The sequence below is a fragment of the Monodelphis domestica genome, chromosome 4 (assembly GCF_027887165.1).
Source record: "Monodelphis domestica isolate mMonDom1 chromosome 4, mMonDom1.pri, whole genome shotgun sequence".
Taxonomy (NCBI): domain Eukaryota; kingdom Metazoa; phylum Chordata; class Mammalia; order Didelphimorphia; family Didelphidae; genus Monodelphis; species Monodelphis domestica.
Window position 1 is genome coordinate 364,348,613 of NC_077230.1, and position 17,812 is coordinate 364,366,424.

Here is a 17,812-nt window from a genome sequence, read left to right on the forward strand (position 1 = left end):
TGCCCCCATCTTTTCTGCATTCAAAGAGACTCAAAGCCCTAGCATACAAGATTGGTTGAAAGACCTAAAGATGCTAAATTAGAATGGTCCAAAGCAGGGATGAATGAGCTGCCTTGGCAGAGAGAAAGTGAGCTTCCCATCATGGAGGTCTTCAAGTAAAGGCTGGATAATTTGCTAGGGATGGTTGAAGGCATTCAGGATGCAGTGGAAATCTCACCTCTGATATTTATTGCTCGTGTGACCTTGGGCGCATCACTTGTCCTTTCTGATCCACGTTTCCTCTTCTGTAGAGTGAAGAGGTTGGACTTTCCAGCTCTAGATCAGGGTGTCAAGAGGTCATAGATATAGTGCTAGATGTATGGCTCTACAGTTCCTGATCGTGTAAGGGTTGGATGAGATGCCCTCTGAGGTTCCTTACAATTCTCTGATCCACTTAGAACAGGGAAGGTTTGAGGAGGGAATAACTCCAGCAGGCAAACAAGGACTAAAGTGTAGAGAAGAACTTAGTGTCTGTGGCAGAAAAAGCTGCTGAACCAACAGAGCTGAGCAAAAGTGGAATGAGCTGCCTGGGAGGGAGGGAGTTTCCAATTCGTAGAAAGAAAAACTTGTCAAGGGTTGTTGTGATGGAAAGAAGGGAGGAAACAAGCATACATTTTATTATTATTACATATTATTATTATTCATTTTATTAAGCACACCCTATGGGCCACGTATGGTGCTAAACACTTCCCAACATTCTGATTTAATCTTCACAACCATCCTGGAAGACAGGTGCTCTTTTTATTCCCATTTTGCAATTGAGGAAGCTGAGGCAGATGGGGTTGGGATGACTCCCCTAGGGTCCCTGGGGTCTGAGACCTTCAGGATGTCAGACCCTGACGCCAGTGACAGTTAAAAATAATTTAGCATCTTTAGGTCTTTCAACCAATCCTTGTGTGCTAGGACTTTTAGTCCTCTTGAGTGTCTAGATCTGAACTCAAGTTTTTCTGACTCCAGGCCCAGAATTCAAGGGAGAGAAAGAACAAACATTTATTAAGCACCTACAGTTTGCCAGGCACTCTGCTATGCCCTTTACAAATATTGTTGCATTGGATCCTTTCCTGTTCACCCATTGGCTCACCCAGGGACCTGAAGTCTCTTCCCACTCTCACATCCTAGGATTTTCAAGTCAAGAACTTTTTCTTTATAGCTAACCCCAAGTCCTCTTCCTTTTATTTTTTCTGGAGAGGCAGATAGGATGGCATAGTGGGTACTCTGTTAATCTTGAAGTAAAGATCCCACCTCTCACACTTATTAACTATGTGACTATGGACAAGTCGCTTAGCCTCTCTAAGCCTCAGTTTCCCTATTTGTAAAACAGGGACGAGACTATCTATAACATTTGCCTCGGCATTATTATGAAGTCCAAATGAGATAATGTATATAAAATCTTCCAAAAAGATTCCTTCCCTTTCCTTGTTCCTTCTCTAACAATCTGCCCTACCCTCCTAAGAGCCGGTCCTGCCTCCAGCCAGCTCCCCTTCCCCTCCCTTCCGCCCCCCTCAGTCTCCTCCATCCTCACCCTTGGAAAGGAACATAGCTGGTAGTTTTCATTTTTTAATTTGAAATAGATTTTTAAGCCGTTTTCAGGGTCTGGTCTCCCCTGACATCATGCCGTGGACATTTAACAGAGATTCTTCCGAGATAAAGTCTTACATCCAGAAACACGGGACAGGGGCGGGGGAAGGCGAGCCCTTTCCGGGCCAGGCCTCTAGGGAGGCGTGGGGTCCACCTGGCAGTCAAGCCCAGCCCTGCTTGTCTCTTCAGCCACTGCTGCCTGTCGGGTCACTGCTGGGAAAGTTCTCCAAAAACAATTTCCTTCAAGGAACCTTCTCAAACGAAGGAGCTCAGCTCTGCTTCCACCGAGCGCCAGGGGGCTCCCTCGGCCCCCTCCTCACCTCTGCATGCAGCCAAGGACCGCCGTGCCTCCCAAGGCTTCCCCTCTGCTGCTTTAGAAGCACGTGCTCCACAGTCTGCCGGCACACGGTCCGGAGGCACGTCTGTCCGAGGCACATGGAGGCACGCACACGTCTGTGTGTGTGTGTGTGTGTGTGTGTGTGTGTGTGTGTGTGTGTGTACATGGATGCATGTCTGTCTAGTGTAGACACCTGGATGCCTGCCTTTATCTTCCTCGAGCATACACGTCTGCCTATGCACGTGTGTTCATAAGCATATTGTGAGGGCAGCCAGGGGGCTCCTAATTTCATGGAGGTCATTCCAAGTTGTTGGTTGTTTTTTTTTAATTAAGCTGCTCTCCTGGTTTCAAAATCTGGCCTCAGACCCTTCCCGGCGGTGTGACCCTGGACAAGTCACTTGGCCCCCCTTGCCCAGCCCTTCCCACTCTTCTGCCTTGGAGCCCCTGCACAGTATTGCTTCTAAGACGGAAGGGAAGGCCTTCCTTTTGATGTGTGCCTGTATGAGCAGGGGGATGGGCACGCCCACCCATGCCTTGTGTGGGTGTACGTTTGGTGTGTGTTGCCCGTCGGTATTTTGTGTATCCACGTGCACGCCTCGTGCGCGTACCCGCATGTGGCCATGTATTTTGGCAGCCCTCCAGTTCGGCTAAGCTCTCGAATGCGTCGCAGCGCTGGCTTTCTGTTTCTAGAGTCCAGGCCTGGAGTCCTCTCTAGGCTGCACCAGCAGGGGCGATGGGACCTTCCGTCCCTCTGTGCTGTGGCGGCGGCTGTCCCTTCCGTCTCCGAGGAGAGCCCAGGCGGGCCTCTTTGCTTTCTTTCCTGCTCAGGTTCCCATTGGCATTCTCCCGCCGACCCTGTCCATCCTTCCGTCTCTTTTGTCCTAGAATCAGAATGTCAAGACAAATTCCGAAAGAGGTCTTGCCCAGGGCTCTGGTGGGTGATGAGGCTCAGGGGGTGGGGAAGGGCGGGCAGGCAGCACGCGGGCATGGCCCTGGGCCCAGCCAAGGAGGAAGGGGAAGGGAGGAAGGAGAGAGGGCATCCAGGCAGCTCAGGGCGGGCAGGCAGCAAGCGGGCATGGCCCTGGGCCCAGCCAAGGAGGGAAGGAGAGAGGGCATCCAGGCAGCTCAGGGCGGGTAGGCACCAAGCGGGCATGGCCCTGGGCCCAGCCAAGGAGGAAGGGGAAGGGAGGAAGGAGAGAGGGCATCCAGGGAGCTCAGGGAGGGCAGGCAGCAAGTGGGCATGGCCCTGGGTCCAGCCAAGGAGGAAGGGGAAGGGAGGAAGGAGAGAGGGCATCCAGGCAGCTCAGGGCGGGCAGGCAGCAAGCGGGCATGGCCCTGGGCCCAGCCAAGGAGGGAAGGAGAGAGGGCATCCAGGCAGCTCAGGGCGGGTAGGCACCAAGCGGGCATGGCCCTGGGCCCAGCCAAGGAGGAAGGGGAAGGGAGGAAGGAGAGAGGGCATCCAGGGAGCTCAGGGAGGGCAGGCAGCAAGTGGGCATGGCCCTGGGTCCAGCCAAGGAGGAAGGGGAAGGGAGGAAGGAGAGAGGGCATCCGGGCAGCTCAGGGCGGGCAGGCAGCAAGCGGGCATGGCCCTGGGCCCAGCCAAGGAGGGAAGGAGAGAGGGCATCCAGGCAGCTCAGGGCGGGTAGGCACCAAGCGGGCATGGCCCTGGGCCCAGCCAAGGAGGAAGGGGAAGGGAGGAAGGAGAGAGGGCATCCAGGCAGCTCAGGGCGGGCAGGCACCAAGCGGGCATGGCCCTGGGCCCAGCCAAGGAGAAAGGGGAAGGGAGGAAGGAGAGAGGGCATCCAGGCAGCTCAGGGCGGGCAGGCACCAAGCGGGCATGGCCCTGGGCCCAGCCAAGGAGGAAGGGGAAGGGAGGAAGGAGAGAGGGCATCCAGGGAGCTCAGGGAGGGCAGGCAGCAAGTGGGCATGGCCCTGGGTCCAGCCAAGGAGGAAGGGGAAGGGAGGAAGGAGAGAGGGCATCCAGGCAGCTCAGGGCGGGCAGGCACCAAGCGGGCATGGCCCTGGGCCCAGCCAAGGAGAAAGGGGAAGGGAGGAAGGAGAGAGGGCATCCAGGCAGCTCAGGGCGGGCAGGCACCAAGCGGGCATGGCCCTGGGCCCAGCCAAGGAGAAAGGGGAAGGGAGGAAGGAGAGAGGGCATCCAGGCAGCTCAGGGCGGGCAGGCACCAAGCGGGCATGGCCCTGGGCCCAGCCAAGGAGGAAGGGGAAGGGAGGAAGGAGAGAGGGCATCCAGGCAGCTCAGGGCGGGCAGGCACCAAGCGGGCATGGCCCTGGGCCCAGCCAAGGAGGAAGGGGAAGGGAGGGAAGGAGAGAGGGCATTAAGAAAGTCCAGGGAGGGCAAGCAGAAGGGGCCTGATCCAGACAATCTTCCAAGGGCACCAAGGAGAAACTGAGAACTGTTAGCTAAGAGAAAGGAAAAGAGGGATATGGGTGAGAAATGAGCATTATCTTTCAGTGTCGGAAGGGCTGATGTACAGACTAGTGTGTAATCTAAGAGGGAGCAGAGGCAAGAGTAGAGTGATGCAAGGAAGCATCTTTCGCCTTCATTCCTGTCAGGGTTGGGGGGCTGGTGAATGTTTAACATTTACTCTTTAAAACTAAATGTACGCAGGACACTTTTAAATGTAATCTGCTTTACTCACATTTTCTCCATTATTTACTAACATCACAACCACCAACAAAGCAATAAATCAATCCTAGGTTGGTAGCATTGCCCATGCTTAAACTCTGAGCATGTAATTGGCTGGTTGGAGCTGGCTCCAGCACCCCTCTGGCAGGACTAGGACTCAGCAGCCATTTATTAAGCTTCTACTACAGTCCAGACACTAAGATAGGTGCCCAGGAGACAAAGACAAGAGTCCTTCTCTTCAAAGAGCTGAATATGGTGCCTGGCACACAGTAAGACTTGTGCGGACATAGCTCTTACATAGTGGGCATGTCGATTGTCTGATGGACGCATAGAAGCACACACAAAATTTATGCAAAGTAGTTTCAGCAGTTGCAGGGGTGAGGTGGGAGAGGGCACTAGCACCTAATATGATCAAGATGGACCTTGTAAGGACGAACATGAAAAGGGAACAAAGGGGCAGCTAGTGGCTCAGTGGATAGAGAGCACGATTTGGAGACAGGAGGTCCTGGATTCAAATCTGACCTCAGACACTTCCCAGCTGTGTGACCCTGGGCAAATCACTCAGTCCCCATTGCCTAACCCTTACCGCTCTCCTGCCTTGGAATCAATACATAGTATTGATTCTAAGATAGAAGGTAAGGGTTTTAAAAAATTTACCTTCTATCTTGGAATCAATACTGTGTATTGGTTCCAAGGCAGAAGAGTGATAAGGGCTAGGCAATGGGGGTCAAGTGACTTGCCCAGGGTCACACAGCTGGGGAAAATTTTTTTTTTAATAAAGGGGACTAGCAAACTAAAGAGGGAGCGCATTCCAAGCATGAGTACTATCCAGCTTCATTGTACATTACTCTTCTGATCTCTACAATCTAGCCAAAGTGGCCTTTCTTTTCCTCAACCACTGTATTCCATCTTCTATCTCTGTGACTTTGTATTCATCATTTCCCATACCTGGAATCTCCCCTCACCTGCCCTTTATATAATCAGCCTGTCTGTCTCTCTTCTCTCTCTGCCCCCTCTTTTTTCTCCTCCTCTTTCTTTCTCCCCCCTCCCTCACTCTCTATCCCCCCTTTCCTCTGTTTCTCTCTCTCTCTCTCATTCACTCTTCCTCTTTCTCCCTCCCTCCCTCCCTCCAAAGTATACCTCATGAACCACCTTCTACATGAAAAGAAACCTTTCAGATCACTAGTTCCCTTTAAAGCTCAGCCCACATGTTCCTCCTGACCCAAGTCCCATCTTGCTCCATTAGGTGCTGGAGCCCTCCAGCTCCCTTCTGCTGCTACTGAAACTATTTTGCATGAATTTTATTGACATCTAAATGTGCCCTTCAGCCAGTCACATACTGTTCCTGGTCCCCCTCTCTCCTGGTGCTGTGCTGGGCCTGGACTCAGGAAGACCCAAGCTTCTGAAGGGTCCCAGATGTTCATACTTAGAGAGGGACACCACCATGTCAGAGTCAATGTACAGTGTGTCCAATTGTGGCTGATGGGACCAATCCAAGCTTAGGAGAATCTACCACAGGTCCGGCCCACATGGCCCAAATATCTCTGAACTGGCATAGCTCACATTTTTTTTACAAAGGCTCCAGAACTTACTACCTGTATCACCCTGGACAATTTCTCTTAGCGTCTCCCTCAGTTTCTTCAGCTATAAAATAAGGATAATAAGAACACCAACCTCTCCTGGTGGCTATTAAGTTTAAAGGAGATAATATATAATAATTATATATATATAATATATATCCATAGTGATACTGTTGAATAATTCGAACAGTTCTTGGCATATAGTAAGCATTAATAAATGCTTATTTCAGGACAGCTGGGTGGCTCAGTGAGAACCAGCCCTGGAGATGAGAGGTCCTGGGTTCAAATCTTGTCTCAGACACTTTCTAGCTGTGTTACCCTGAGTAAGTCACTTAACCCCCATTCCCTAGTCCTTCCTGCTTTTTGCCTAAATCCAATACTTAGTATAAATTCTAAGACAAAAAATAAGGGTTCAAAAAAATCCTTGTTTCCTTCCTCCTAAACTACATTTTTGAACTACCCTGTATTTATTCTCTTCATTTAGTATATACTTATACATGTCCTTGTTGTTTTCCCTGCTTAAAAAGGGAGTACTTAGGATGTAGGGATTGTTTCATTCTTAGTATTTACAACCCCCTGTACCTAGCTTAGGAGATGGAGTTCTGTGCCTAGGGAACAGCAAGAAAGCCAGTCTGCCTGGAATAGATTGTCTGGAGTCATGTGCTGGGAGCCCTGGATTCTTAGGTCCTCTGGCACATCTCAAATAACTTCAGAGACTCCTCATTCTCCCCTTTCCCCCTATACACCCACGAACACTCTCTTCTTCCTGTTCCTTCAGCATAACATGGATCTAAACATCTTAGCAATGTTTCCTAATGGGGGAAATGAGTACAGTCCATATGCAGCCCTGGGGCCTGGCAGGAAGAGCCTGCCTTGACTTGAGCCAGATCCTCCCTCTGGGCTCTGAGAATTGAGAAGCAGAGGGCCCAGAGCCCAACTGGCCCATCTGGGCTCCATAGTCACAGCCCAGGGGAAGCTGGCTTGCCAGCCAGCCAGGGGGTGGCCTAGGAAGGAACATGAAGACACAAAGCGTCTCTTCCAGAAATGATTTGGCCTCTAGCTAAGTCAAGGTCACAGAATCACAAAATTTCTGAGCTGGACGGGACCTCAGAAGACCTCTAGTCCAACTCATGCTTGAAGAAGAATTCTTCCTACAGCCTCTTGACAAGTAGTCATCCAGCCTCAGCCTGAAGATCTACCGAGGCAACCATTCCACTCTGGGAGAGCTCCAATCCTTAGGAATGTCTTCTTGAACAGAGCCCAAAGCTGCCTCCCTGAACCTCCCACCCATTGCTCCTAGGTCTGGGGCTGAGTACAGGTCTCATCTCTCTTCTCCATGACAGCCCTTCAGATATGTCGAGGCAGCAGTCATGTTTCCCTTCTAAGTCTTCACTTCACTAAGTATTCCCAATTCTTTCCATCTTTCATCACTTCCTTTCGGCTCTAGGAAACCCACAGAATTACAGATTTTTGATTTGCAAGGGACCCATTAATGGCTATCTATTCCACCCCAACCCTTTAAAAGACTTCTTTGTATAACATCCTCAATAAGCAGTTATCCAAAACCTTTTCTTGAATACCTCCAGTGCTTGGAATTCTGTATTTACTGAGGCAGCCCATTCTACTTTTGTATAGTTCCAGTTGTTGGAAAGTTTCCTTACATTGAATTGAAATCCATCTCTCTGCAGTTTCCATCACAGTATTGGGCCTGGAGTCAGAAAGACCTGAGTTTCAATCCAGTCTCAGATGCCTACTAGTAGTGTGATCTTGGAGAAATCAATTAGTCTCTGCCTCAGTGTTCTCAACTGTATAATAGGGATAACAATAACTCACTTTCCAGGGATGTTGTAAGGATCAAATGAGATAATATTTGTAAGACACTTAGAATAGTGCCTTACACATAGTAAGCTCTTCATAAATCTGTCCATCCTTCCTTCTTTCTTTCCTTATTCTCTTCTTTCCTTCCTTCCTTCCTTCCTTCCTTCCTTCCTTCCTTCCTTCCTTCCTTCCTTCCTTCCTTCCTTCCTTCCTTCCTTCCTTCCTATTCTAGTCTTCTGGAGTTAAAGAAAACAAGTCTAATTTCTCTTTCAATTGACAGACCATCAGATACTGTAAGATGGGCATCATGTTTCCCCTGGGTCCTCTCTTCCCCAGGCTAAACATCTCCAGTTTAAACTGTTCCTTCCCAGAAGCCATTCTTATCCTAGATCTCCAACCACATGCCCTCATTGAAGCAATGACTTAAACTTCTAGGCCAAAGTTCCTTTTTCCCATAAACTCAGGGTCCTAGGTGGGGGTCATCCTTCCTCAGTATTGTCACATTTTGAGACATGCATCCAACCCACATCCTCCTGGACCCTCATGCATAAGCCTGGGGCACCTGTCTAAAGGAATAGATTCTGAGGAAGGACTGGAAACAATACTCCTTTACTTTCATGGAAATGGCATAGTTTAGCTCTAATTCTCATGCCATCTTCCTTCCCCTAAACCTCTACATATTCAAAGATCTATATAAATAACAGTAATAATATTTATATAGCACTTTAAGGTTTACAAAGTACTTTACCTATGATATCTTATTTGATCCTCAAAACAGTAGTTCCTATTACTATCATCCCCATTTTACTGATGAGGAAACTGAGGCTGAGAGGTTTAGTTATCGCTCAGGGTCATATAGCTAGTATCTGATCTGGAAGGATTTTTAACTTAGCTTCTTGATCCCAAGTCCAGCATTCTCTGCACTGTGCCGTCTAGGGATAAATAGACGCAGATGTTGGCTATCATTTTTCAGAGCCAGGTTGATATCACAGTATTTCTTTTTAGTTTCCAAGCTTTGGTCCTGGATGTTCCCATGCCTGGAATATACTCCTTTCTCACTGTGCCTCTTAAGACTCCCTAGTCTCCTTCAAGCCTCAGCTAAAGCACCCGCTGCCTTCTAGGTCTTTCCTGATTCCTTAGTAGCTAGTGCTCTCCCCCAACCCTCAATCACTTTGTGTGTGTATATATATATGTATATATATATATACATATATATATACACACACACACATATATAATATAACGTTTTATATATATAAAATTATTTTATTTTATATAAAACATTTATATATAAATGATTTAAATATTTTATAAAATGTTTTATATATAAATTATTTTATTTTATATAAAACATATATATAAACGATTTATATATTTTATAAAAAACGTTTTATATATAATGATTTTATTTTATATAAAACATATATATATATATATATATATATATATATATATATATATATATATATATATATATATATATATATATATATATATATATATATATATATATATATATATATATAATGATCTCTGTGCCTGTTGTTTCCTCCAATAGAACATAAACTCCTTGGGAGCTAGGGCTGTTTCATTTTTGTCATTGTTTCCCTAGCACTCGACACATAGTAGGTCCGCAGGAAGTCTTTGTTGATTCCTCAGTTGGTTTGCACCTGACTAATCTATTTGTCCTCTCACATTGTATATCACTGTTACCCGAGCAGGTTTCTCGGCCCCCTCCTGGACTCTAGGCTCCTCGAGGACACGGACCGTGTCTCATCTAGACTTTATTTCCCCCTCGAGTCCTAGCGTGGAAGAGGCAAAGGAAGGACCAAGCAGGCAGACGCCGGGATGTCTGAAAAGGAGGGCTGAGATGGGGCTGAGTCTCTAGAACAGGCTTGTGGAGAACCTGGGGCTCATGATGCAACCTGGCTGCTATCTGAAGTATTTGAAAAGTGCTCTGGACGCAAGTCACACGCAAACATTAATAAATATTTATTGGGCCGATGATGTATGAAGAGGTGGAAGAAAGGTAGCATAGACAATGTGGCCGGGACTGGCTGCGAAAGTCAGGAGCGCTCGAGAGAGCCAGAAATGGAGGAGGCGGGAGGCAGGAGCCAAGGAAGACAAACAGGGGGGCGGGGGGCGGAGGCTCACCTTCAGGGCATGGAATCCTCTGCACTGTACACCTCCTGGTCTCCTTGGTGCTAGGACAGACCGAACGGTCCCCAGAGGGCGTCTGCAGCACAAGACGCGTCCGTTCTTCGGAACCCCTCCGGAACCCACAGAGCTTCTTCTTTTTGGAGCACGGCCCCCAGAGGGACCACTCGCTCATTTCACATTGAGCTGGGAACGAGGGCAGGGACAATTAACAAAGCTTCCGGGCTCCCGGAACCCCGTGAAATATGGCCCTTTCCCCTATCCCCACCACCACCGGCAGAGCCCATCCAGTCAGAGCTGGCGGCTTTGGATCTGCCCGCCCCCCTGTCTCCCTAGGCGGGAGCACCCCCACACCGGAGCAGCCCCTGCCCTCTCACCAGGACTGCTGCATTCCATGGTGCCGTTGGCCGCCGAGGAGCCCTCGGGACAGGCTGGGTAACAGCGGCCCTTGTGAAGGTATAAGCCCTCTTTACATTTTGTGCAAAAATTGTGGCTGAAGCAGGCCTCACAGTTCTCAATCTTGCATTCTGGGGGGAGAAAGAGGCAAACAGCCCATGGGTTCAAGCCCCGCCATACCTTGTAAGTATGTACCACCTCCAGCGTGCCTTCCAACCGTATCTGGCACCAAACATTCCTCCAATAAGCCAACAAACATTTGTTAAATGTCGACTACGTGCCGGGTGCAGTGCCAAGTGCTGGGCAAACACTAGTCCCTGCTCTCAAAGAGACTACACCAAGGGAGAAGAAACTTCCCTGTCAATTGAAATCAGTATCTTTTCTGCAATTTATAATCTTAGAGAGTTGAGGAGGGCATTGAGAAATTAAATGACTTTCCCAAGTACCTACAGTCAGTATTTGTCAAAGGTGGAACTTGAACTCAAGTCTTCCTGACTCAGAGATTGGCTCTTGATCTCCTTTACCATATAGCATTTAATGACACTAACAAGCCCGTGCCTTAGAATCTAATACTGTGCCCTGCCCAACCCAGAAATTGGGCAATATCTTAGGTAGGAAAGGGGGTGGTGGGAGGGAGCAGTTGGGACAGAGATTTCAGTCTTTAGAAAGGAGGGACTCATGGCAGCTAGTGGATAGAGTGCCAGACCTGGACTCTGGAGGACCTGGGTCAAATCTGGACACTTCCTAGCTGTGTGACCCTGGGCAAGTCACTTTAACCCTGATTGCCTAGTCCTTGCTGCTCTTCTGTCTTAGAACTGATACTAAAACAGCAGGTAAGGGTTTAAAAGAAGGAGAAAAGAAAGAAAGGAGAGACTTCAGATGGGGTGAGAGGGTATGGGGACAGGAAAGAGCTCTGGGTAGTGTAACCGCACAATTTCACTTTACTTCCATGGGGAAAGGGAAGCTCTCCTCTGCCACTGTTTCCTACTCTCCTTACCCCATCTCCTGGGACACCATGCCAGAGTGGCAAAAGCACTGGATTTGGAGACTGAAACAACCAAGTCCTCTCTTCCTAATTCTGCCACTTAGCATTTGGGAAGATGAAGTCAAGAAGATGAATTTAAATCCTATCAAATGAGACACTCACTAGCTATGTGACTCAGTTTCCTTAACTGTAAGATGGGGGGAGGGGGTTGGATTTCATGGTTTCTAGGCTCTGTTCCAGCACTGACATTCAGTAAGCTTATGAGACCTTTAGTAAACTGCTTTCTTCTGGTAGGGTATAACCCTGGGACCCAGCCTCAACACTCCTGAAGCCTGGTAAAAGTCTCCTCTTGGTCTGCTCTTCCTCCCATGGTCCCTGGAAGCCTAGGAGTATTGGGCAGGGAGCAAACCCAGGACTTGGCTGGGAGGACAGTCAGTGCCTCTAAGAATCTTCTTCATCCCAACAGGGTGCAGGATGGGGTGAGGGAGAGGGCATTCTCATTGTTGGGAACAATTGAAGTCAAAGACCTCCTCCTTCCCTCCCTGCTAGGATTCTGCTCTCCAGGGTCCTGGTGGGACCTCACTCAGTCTAATATCCTTCCTACTTTCCAGCAGATGATTCCCAATTTCAACCATCCTCACATCCCCAGGCTCCTTGGTAGAGGCCAGGGGTATGCGGGTGGGGTGGGGTGGTGGGTGGGGAAAATCAGGAATGGAAAGAACAGACACTAATCGCTTTTTGGATATCTTCTCCATTTATCCCTCTTGCCTTGCTGTCATCCTATCTCTGCCTCTTTCAGCCTCTGCCCACATCAGGATGCTTACCTGACTTCCTACCTCCCTGGACTTGACAACTACACCCAGAAATGAGTATCTCCTGAGTCCTAGGGTCTAGTCTCTCCATCTCTCCATCTGGCCTCTCACCTAAAACTCTTACCTTCTGTCTTAGAATCAATATAAGTATTGATTCCAAGGCAAAAGAGCCATAAGGGCTAGGCAAGGGGGGTTAAGTGACTTGCCCAGGGTGATACAGCTAAGAAGCATCTGAAGTCAGATTTGAACCCAGCACTTCTTATCTCCAGACCTGACTGAATAAGACAGTTCAGGTCTGTTCTGGTTATAAGTTAGGAAGGAATGGTACAGGAGCATTGCCCAGGAAGCCTTAACTTGGGCTATGCCACTTATGCCAGCTTATGCTACTCCCTCCTACTACTCACCAGTAAAGAGTGAGCTCCTTGAGAGCAAGGGCTGGCTTTCATTCTGTTTAGATCCCCAGTGCCTAGCCCCATAGTAGACCCTTAAAGAATGCTTGTTGGACTAGATTTTGCTTGTTTTGCAACCTCGATCTTTAGCAGAAACCTTGGCACACAGTGATTCCTTAATAAAAGCTTGTTGGTTGAATGAATGGTTGGCTTGGGGCCATGAGGACCAGGATCATAAATAGCACCCAGTTACCCCATGGAAGGGGGCATGAGCCATGCCTGGAGCAGAGCTTAATCTGGGAACCACAGACTACCCAAAAAGCCTATGGATAGATTTCAGGGAGCCTATGAATATTTAAAACATTTTTATCATATATATTTTGTCTTTGGGGACATATTATTATATAAGATATATTTATATGTTTTATAATATAAAATATTTCTTTTTTGATCATTATATTTCAATGTAATTGTTTTCCTTCGTGATCTTATGTTTTATTTTATAGATTCATAAACATTATTCTAAGAAGGGCTCCACTTCATCCGACTGCTAGAGGAGTCTATGACTTGAAAAAGATTAAGAACCTCAGAGGTAGAGAATCCAACCTAGCATAGCATCCCCAAATCACTTCTTATAATCATTCCTCTTAGAGACTCACAGGAAGAAGCTACCTTCCTAATTTTGAGCCTGATTCCTTGACTGTGAAGAGCCACCTTTGCTCAGAAGCCAGATGTTCAGGAGAAGGGGGGAGTTAGCAAGAGATTTAAAATTTGCCACAGAGATTCTACAAGATATGGAAGACCAAAAATGAGCAGTGTTTTCTTTTTTTCTTGCTTGAGTAGCCCTTAGGGTCTGTCTTTATTAATATATCCATATGTACTACTCCAGAAGGGAGGCAAGTCTCATGTTCATAGATGATAGAGTTTAGAGGGATCTTTGCAGATGGAGAAACTTTTAGTAAGTAGCTGAGCCAGGATTCACAGCTAAGATCTCTAACTTCAAATCCAAGATTCTTTCCATGGTACCATGTTGCCTCCCTTCTCCCTTTAATCATCCACTGTGGCAGGGATGGGACTGGTCCCGTTGGCTTAGCAATGGGATGGCAGGCCATGGAGTTATGTGTCCAGGGTCTCAAGGTACCCAGATCTGGATTGGAGTTACTCCCAGCCTCCCGCCTGACAGCCCCACTCACTGATACATTTGTTCATATCAGGGTTGCGAGCATCATAGTATCCAGGTGGGCAGGACGGCAGGCAGACTCCAACCTGCCGGATGTCGTTCCTCTCCAGAAGGATGAAGAGCTTAGGGGAGCACTTGAGGCAACCGTTGACCTCAGAGCACAGCTCACAGCCCTTGGCACAGGCCTGACTTCCCTCTGTGCTGACTGCAAGGGAAGGGAAAGAGAGAGAGGGGGGTAAGGACAAAGATGGTAAGCAGGTTGTGGAATGACCTCTTTTCCCCCTGGCCAGAGCAGCATCTACAGCTTCCCAGGCCCATACCCAAAAGGGAAACAGGCAAAGACAAACAACCTTCTGCCAATCTCTTCTACCCTGCCCAGACTGTCAAGAATTCTATCTGGGCCAGCAGCTATTTGCAAGCCTGCATTACAACTCAGGTCCAATTTTATCCCTTTTATAACCTTTGGACATTTGAGTAAGCTGTGCCCACCTTTTCATCTTTGCTTTTTAAAAACCCTCTCTTCCATCAAGGCACAGTTGTTCCCTCTCTATAGTATTCCTTTATAAATCTGGTCCCCTTCCTTTGCTGAAAGGATTCTTTCTCCTCAACATTTTCTAGAGTACTTTACCAAGATGTCTCTTTTTTCTTTATCATACACTGCCTTCTATTATATTTGTAAGGGGGCAATCACCAAACCCTCCTAGGGCATTCATTCATTCATTCATTCATTCATGGAGCTCGTTCATAATTATTTCCATATATGCAACATTCTCTCTCACCTAGGTCATAAACTTGATGAGGACACTGACTATGTTATATTTAACTTCTCATCCCCAGCGCCCTAAGCACAGGCCTTGGCACTTAGTAGGGAGAGCCATAACAAGACACTTTTGTGCTCAGTACCAGTGGTGTGAGGCAGATCACTGGGGACATAGGGAGCAAAGTGAATAGGGAGGAGCTATCCTGAGGTGCTGCTGCCAATAGAAGGAAATAGAAGTTACCATCTGGGAACTTCCCATGTTAAGTAAAGATTCTTGTTAATTAAATGGTAAACTAAATTGTTTCCAGCCTGCCAAAGGACTGCAAAAAGGGTCAGTGCCCTCTAAATTTCTCTGCCCTAGTACAGAGCCCCAGTCACAACGCTGATAGCCTAATGAATGCTGGTGGAATTGAATTAACAGCAGGTGGTGCTCTCTCTCCTATCCCTGCCATGAATTAGAACAGATCATAGGAGAGGGACCCCCAGCCCCAGCCCATTGTTCTCCCAACCTTACTAGTCACTCAGTGAGGTTCATATATTTCTCTGTTCCAACTGTGCTCATTCCCAGGACTTTGGGTCACCTAGAGAAGTCTGGCTTAACAGGTCCCTCTCATGTCTTCTCATTGCCTTTTATTCTTGGTCTTCCCTCTCTCTTCTCCCTACCTCCATTTCGTTAGGAGGAATGGAAAGTCTGGGAAGCTCTGAAACTCACATCTGGAAGAGACCTCCAAAGTCCTCCCCAAATCATGACCACCCCTGATAAGAGGATCTCTAGCTTCTGCCTGAAAACCACGAAGGACAGAGAACCCCCTTTCTTACTACAAAATGGTGCTCTGGAAACCTAAACAGTTACCCAGTTTGCTATTTCCTAAAGGACCTCTCTCCTTCACACTTATTTGCCTTGTACCCTAGTTAAAAAAAAGTTTTCACCTACTATAGTTTTTTAAATTAACAAAGTTATACCATAAAACTAGGTTAAGAAACTCAACCATCCAGAGACAGGGTATATAGAATAGAATAGAAACTAAAAGGATCTGGGCTTGAATTAGGATTTTTTTCCACTTACTATTTTTGTGACCAAACCATTTAACTTTTACAGTTCTGTTTCCTCTGCTGTAAAATGAGAAGGCTGGGTTGAAGTAGGTGGCCTCTAAGGTCTTTTCCAGCCCTAAATGAATATATAATCCTTCTTTTGCCAGGATAAAAAGATGGTAAAAGATGGGCCTTTGTATCATTTATGGAGCCTATGTATGGAGCCTAAGGAAAGGACCATGGGGTAAAAATGCTTAAAAAGTGAGGATCTAGGGGGCAGTTAGGCAGCTCAGTGGATACAGTACCAAGCTTGGAGTCAGGAGGCTCTGGATTCAAATCTGGCCTCAGATAAATTTTTTTTAGCTGTGTGGGCAAGTCATTTAAAGCCACCTGTCCAGCCCTTGTTGTCCTTCTGTCTTAGTGTTGTTACTAAGACAAAAAGTAGAGATAGAAATAAGGGAGGGAAGGAGGAAAGAAGAAAGAGAGAGCAAAGGAGAGGAGAGAAGCAAGGAAGAAAGCAAGAAAGGAAGGAAGGAAGAAAGGAAGAAAAAGAAAGAAAAGAAGCAAGAAAGCAAGGAAGGAAGGAAGGAAGGAAGGAAGAAAGGAAGGAAGGAAGGAAGGAAGGAAGGAAGGAAGGAAGGAAAGAAGGAAGGAAGGAAGAAAAAGAAAGAAAGCAAGAAAGGAAGGAAGCAAGAAAGAAAGGAAGCAAGAAAGCAAGTAAGGAAGGAAGGAAGGAAGGAAGCAAGAAAGCAAGGAAGGAAGGAAGGAAGAAAGGAAGGAAGGAAGCAAGGAAGCAAGGAAGGAAAGAAGGAAGAAAAGAATTTCCTTTCCCTCCTTTCTACATTTCTTTCCAAAATCTACTTGGTGCTGTTTTCAGGATTAGTCAGAAAAATGCTCTTTGCAGTGCTAAGGGGCTGAAGCCAGGCCAAGTCCGTAAAAAAAAGGTGAATGTCTTGGAGATGGATTATCATGGAATGATGTAGGCCTTAGCCAAGATCCATCCCCTGCCTCCCATTCATCCCTCCTCTGCACTCCTACAACTTGGTATTCAGATTTCAGTAAGAGCCAGGATTGCCAACCTGCTGGTTTTTCTCTGGTTTGGCCAGTATTTATCACAGAAGTCAGTGACACACATTGAGTAATTAAAAAAAAAACAAATCTTATATTCTGTCTTAGTAAAAACTCTAAGGCAGAGGGGCAAAGACTAGGCAAACAGGGTAAGTGATTTATCCAGGGTCTCAGAGCTAGGATGTCTCTGATTTCAAATTTAAACCCAGGTCCATCCAAACTTTAGGCCTGGTTCTCTATGAAGTTTTAAAAATATTTTGTTTTGGGTAACTTTAGTTATATCATTTAGAGAAGGATAATAGCATAGTGAACAGAGGGCTAGTCTTAGAGTCAGAAAATCCTGGGTTCAAATCCTGCCTCTGATATATCCTGGTTATGTGACTATGGACAAGTAGCTTAATTTCTGAGTCATGCCAGCATATATTTGTAGCTGGGAAGAGACTTAGAGGTTATTGAGTTCAATCTTTACATTTTATGGATGAGGAGACCTCTGGGGTATAGAGAAACCACATGATTTGTTTACTAGATCAGCAATCAATCATCAATATGTATCAAGCAGCTGCTATGTGCCAGGCACTATGCTTAAGCTCAGTGGATACAAAGAGTCAAAAGATGGTCCTTGCCCTCGAGGAGCTCAGAATCTAATTGTTCAGGATCACGAACCTCCTAAATATCTGTGACAGGATTTGAACCCAGGCTTTCCTGGCACTGAGCCAAGGCCCTGTTTACTACACCAAGGTTCTTTCTAGTTTCCTAATTGGTAGAGTGAGGGGGCTGGAATAGATAGCCTTTAAGGTCCATTCTGGTTCTAAGACTATACATTATAAGCAAGTCACCAATATGCATCGATGAAAAGAATTCTCACATTGATCTAGTCACTCCAACTCCCTCATTCTGCCAATGCTAATTTATTTACATACATATTTTATTCTCTACCCTCCCCCCCCCCCAAAAAAAAACTAGGGACAGGGACTGTGTGATCATTCCTCTCAAGAGAGGCCACATGGCAGAATGGAAAGGTCCCTGAACCTGTA

General features: G+C 47.0%; 1 protein-coding gene across 1 annotated transcript in view; it reads right to left on the bottom strand.

The window, feature by feature from the left end:
- Positions 1 to 657: 657 nt before the first annotated feature.
- The window catches only part of RSPO1 (R-spondin 1), a 30,548-nt gene continuing 13,393 nt past the window's right edge, over positions 658 to 17,812 (bottom strand). Inside the window, exons 3-6 of the mRNA XM_056795167.1 lie at positions 13,932 to 14,123; positions 10,534 to 10,683; positions 10,154 to 10,342; positions 658 to 2,835 (exon numbers count right to left, since the gene is read on the bottom strand). Coding sequence (XP_056651145.1) covers positions 2,666 to 2,835; positions 10,154 to 10,342; positions 10,534 to 10,683; positions 13,932 to 14,123 — 701 coding nt within the window. The 3' untranslated portion in view covers positions 658 to 2,665. The remainder of the gene's footprint in view (positions 2,836 to 10,153; positions 10,343 to 10,533; positions 10,684 to 13,931; positions 14,124 to 17,812) is intronic.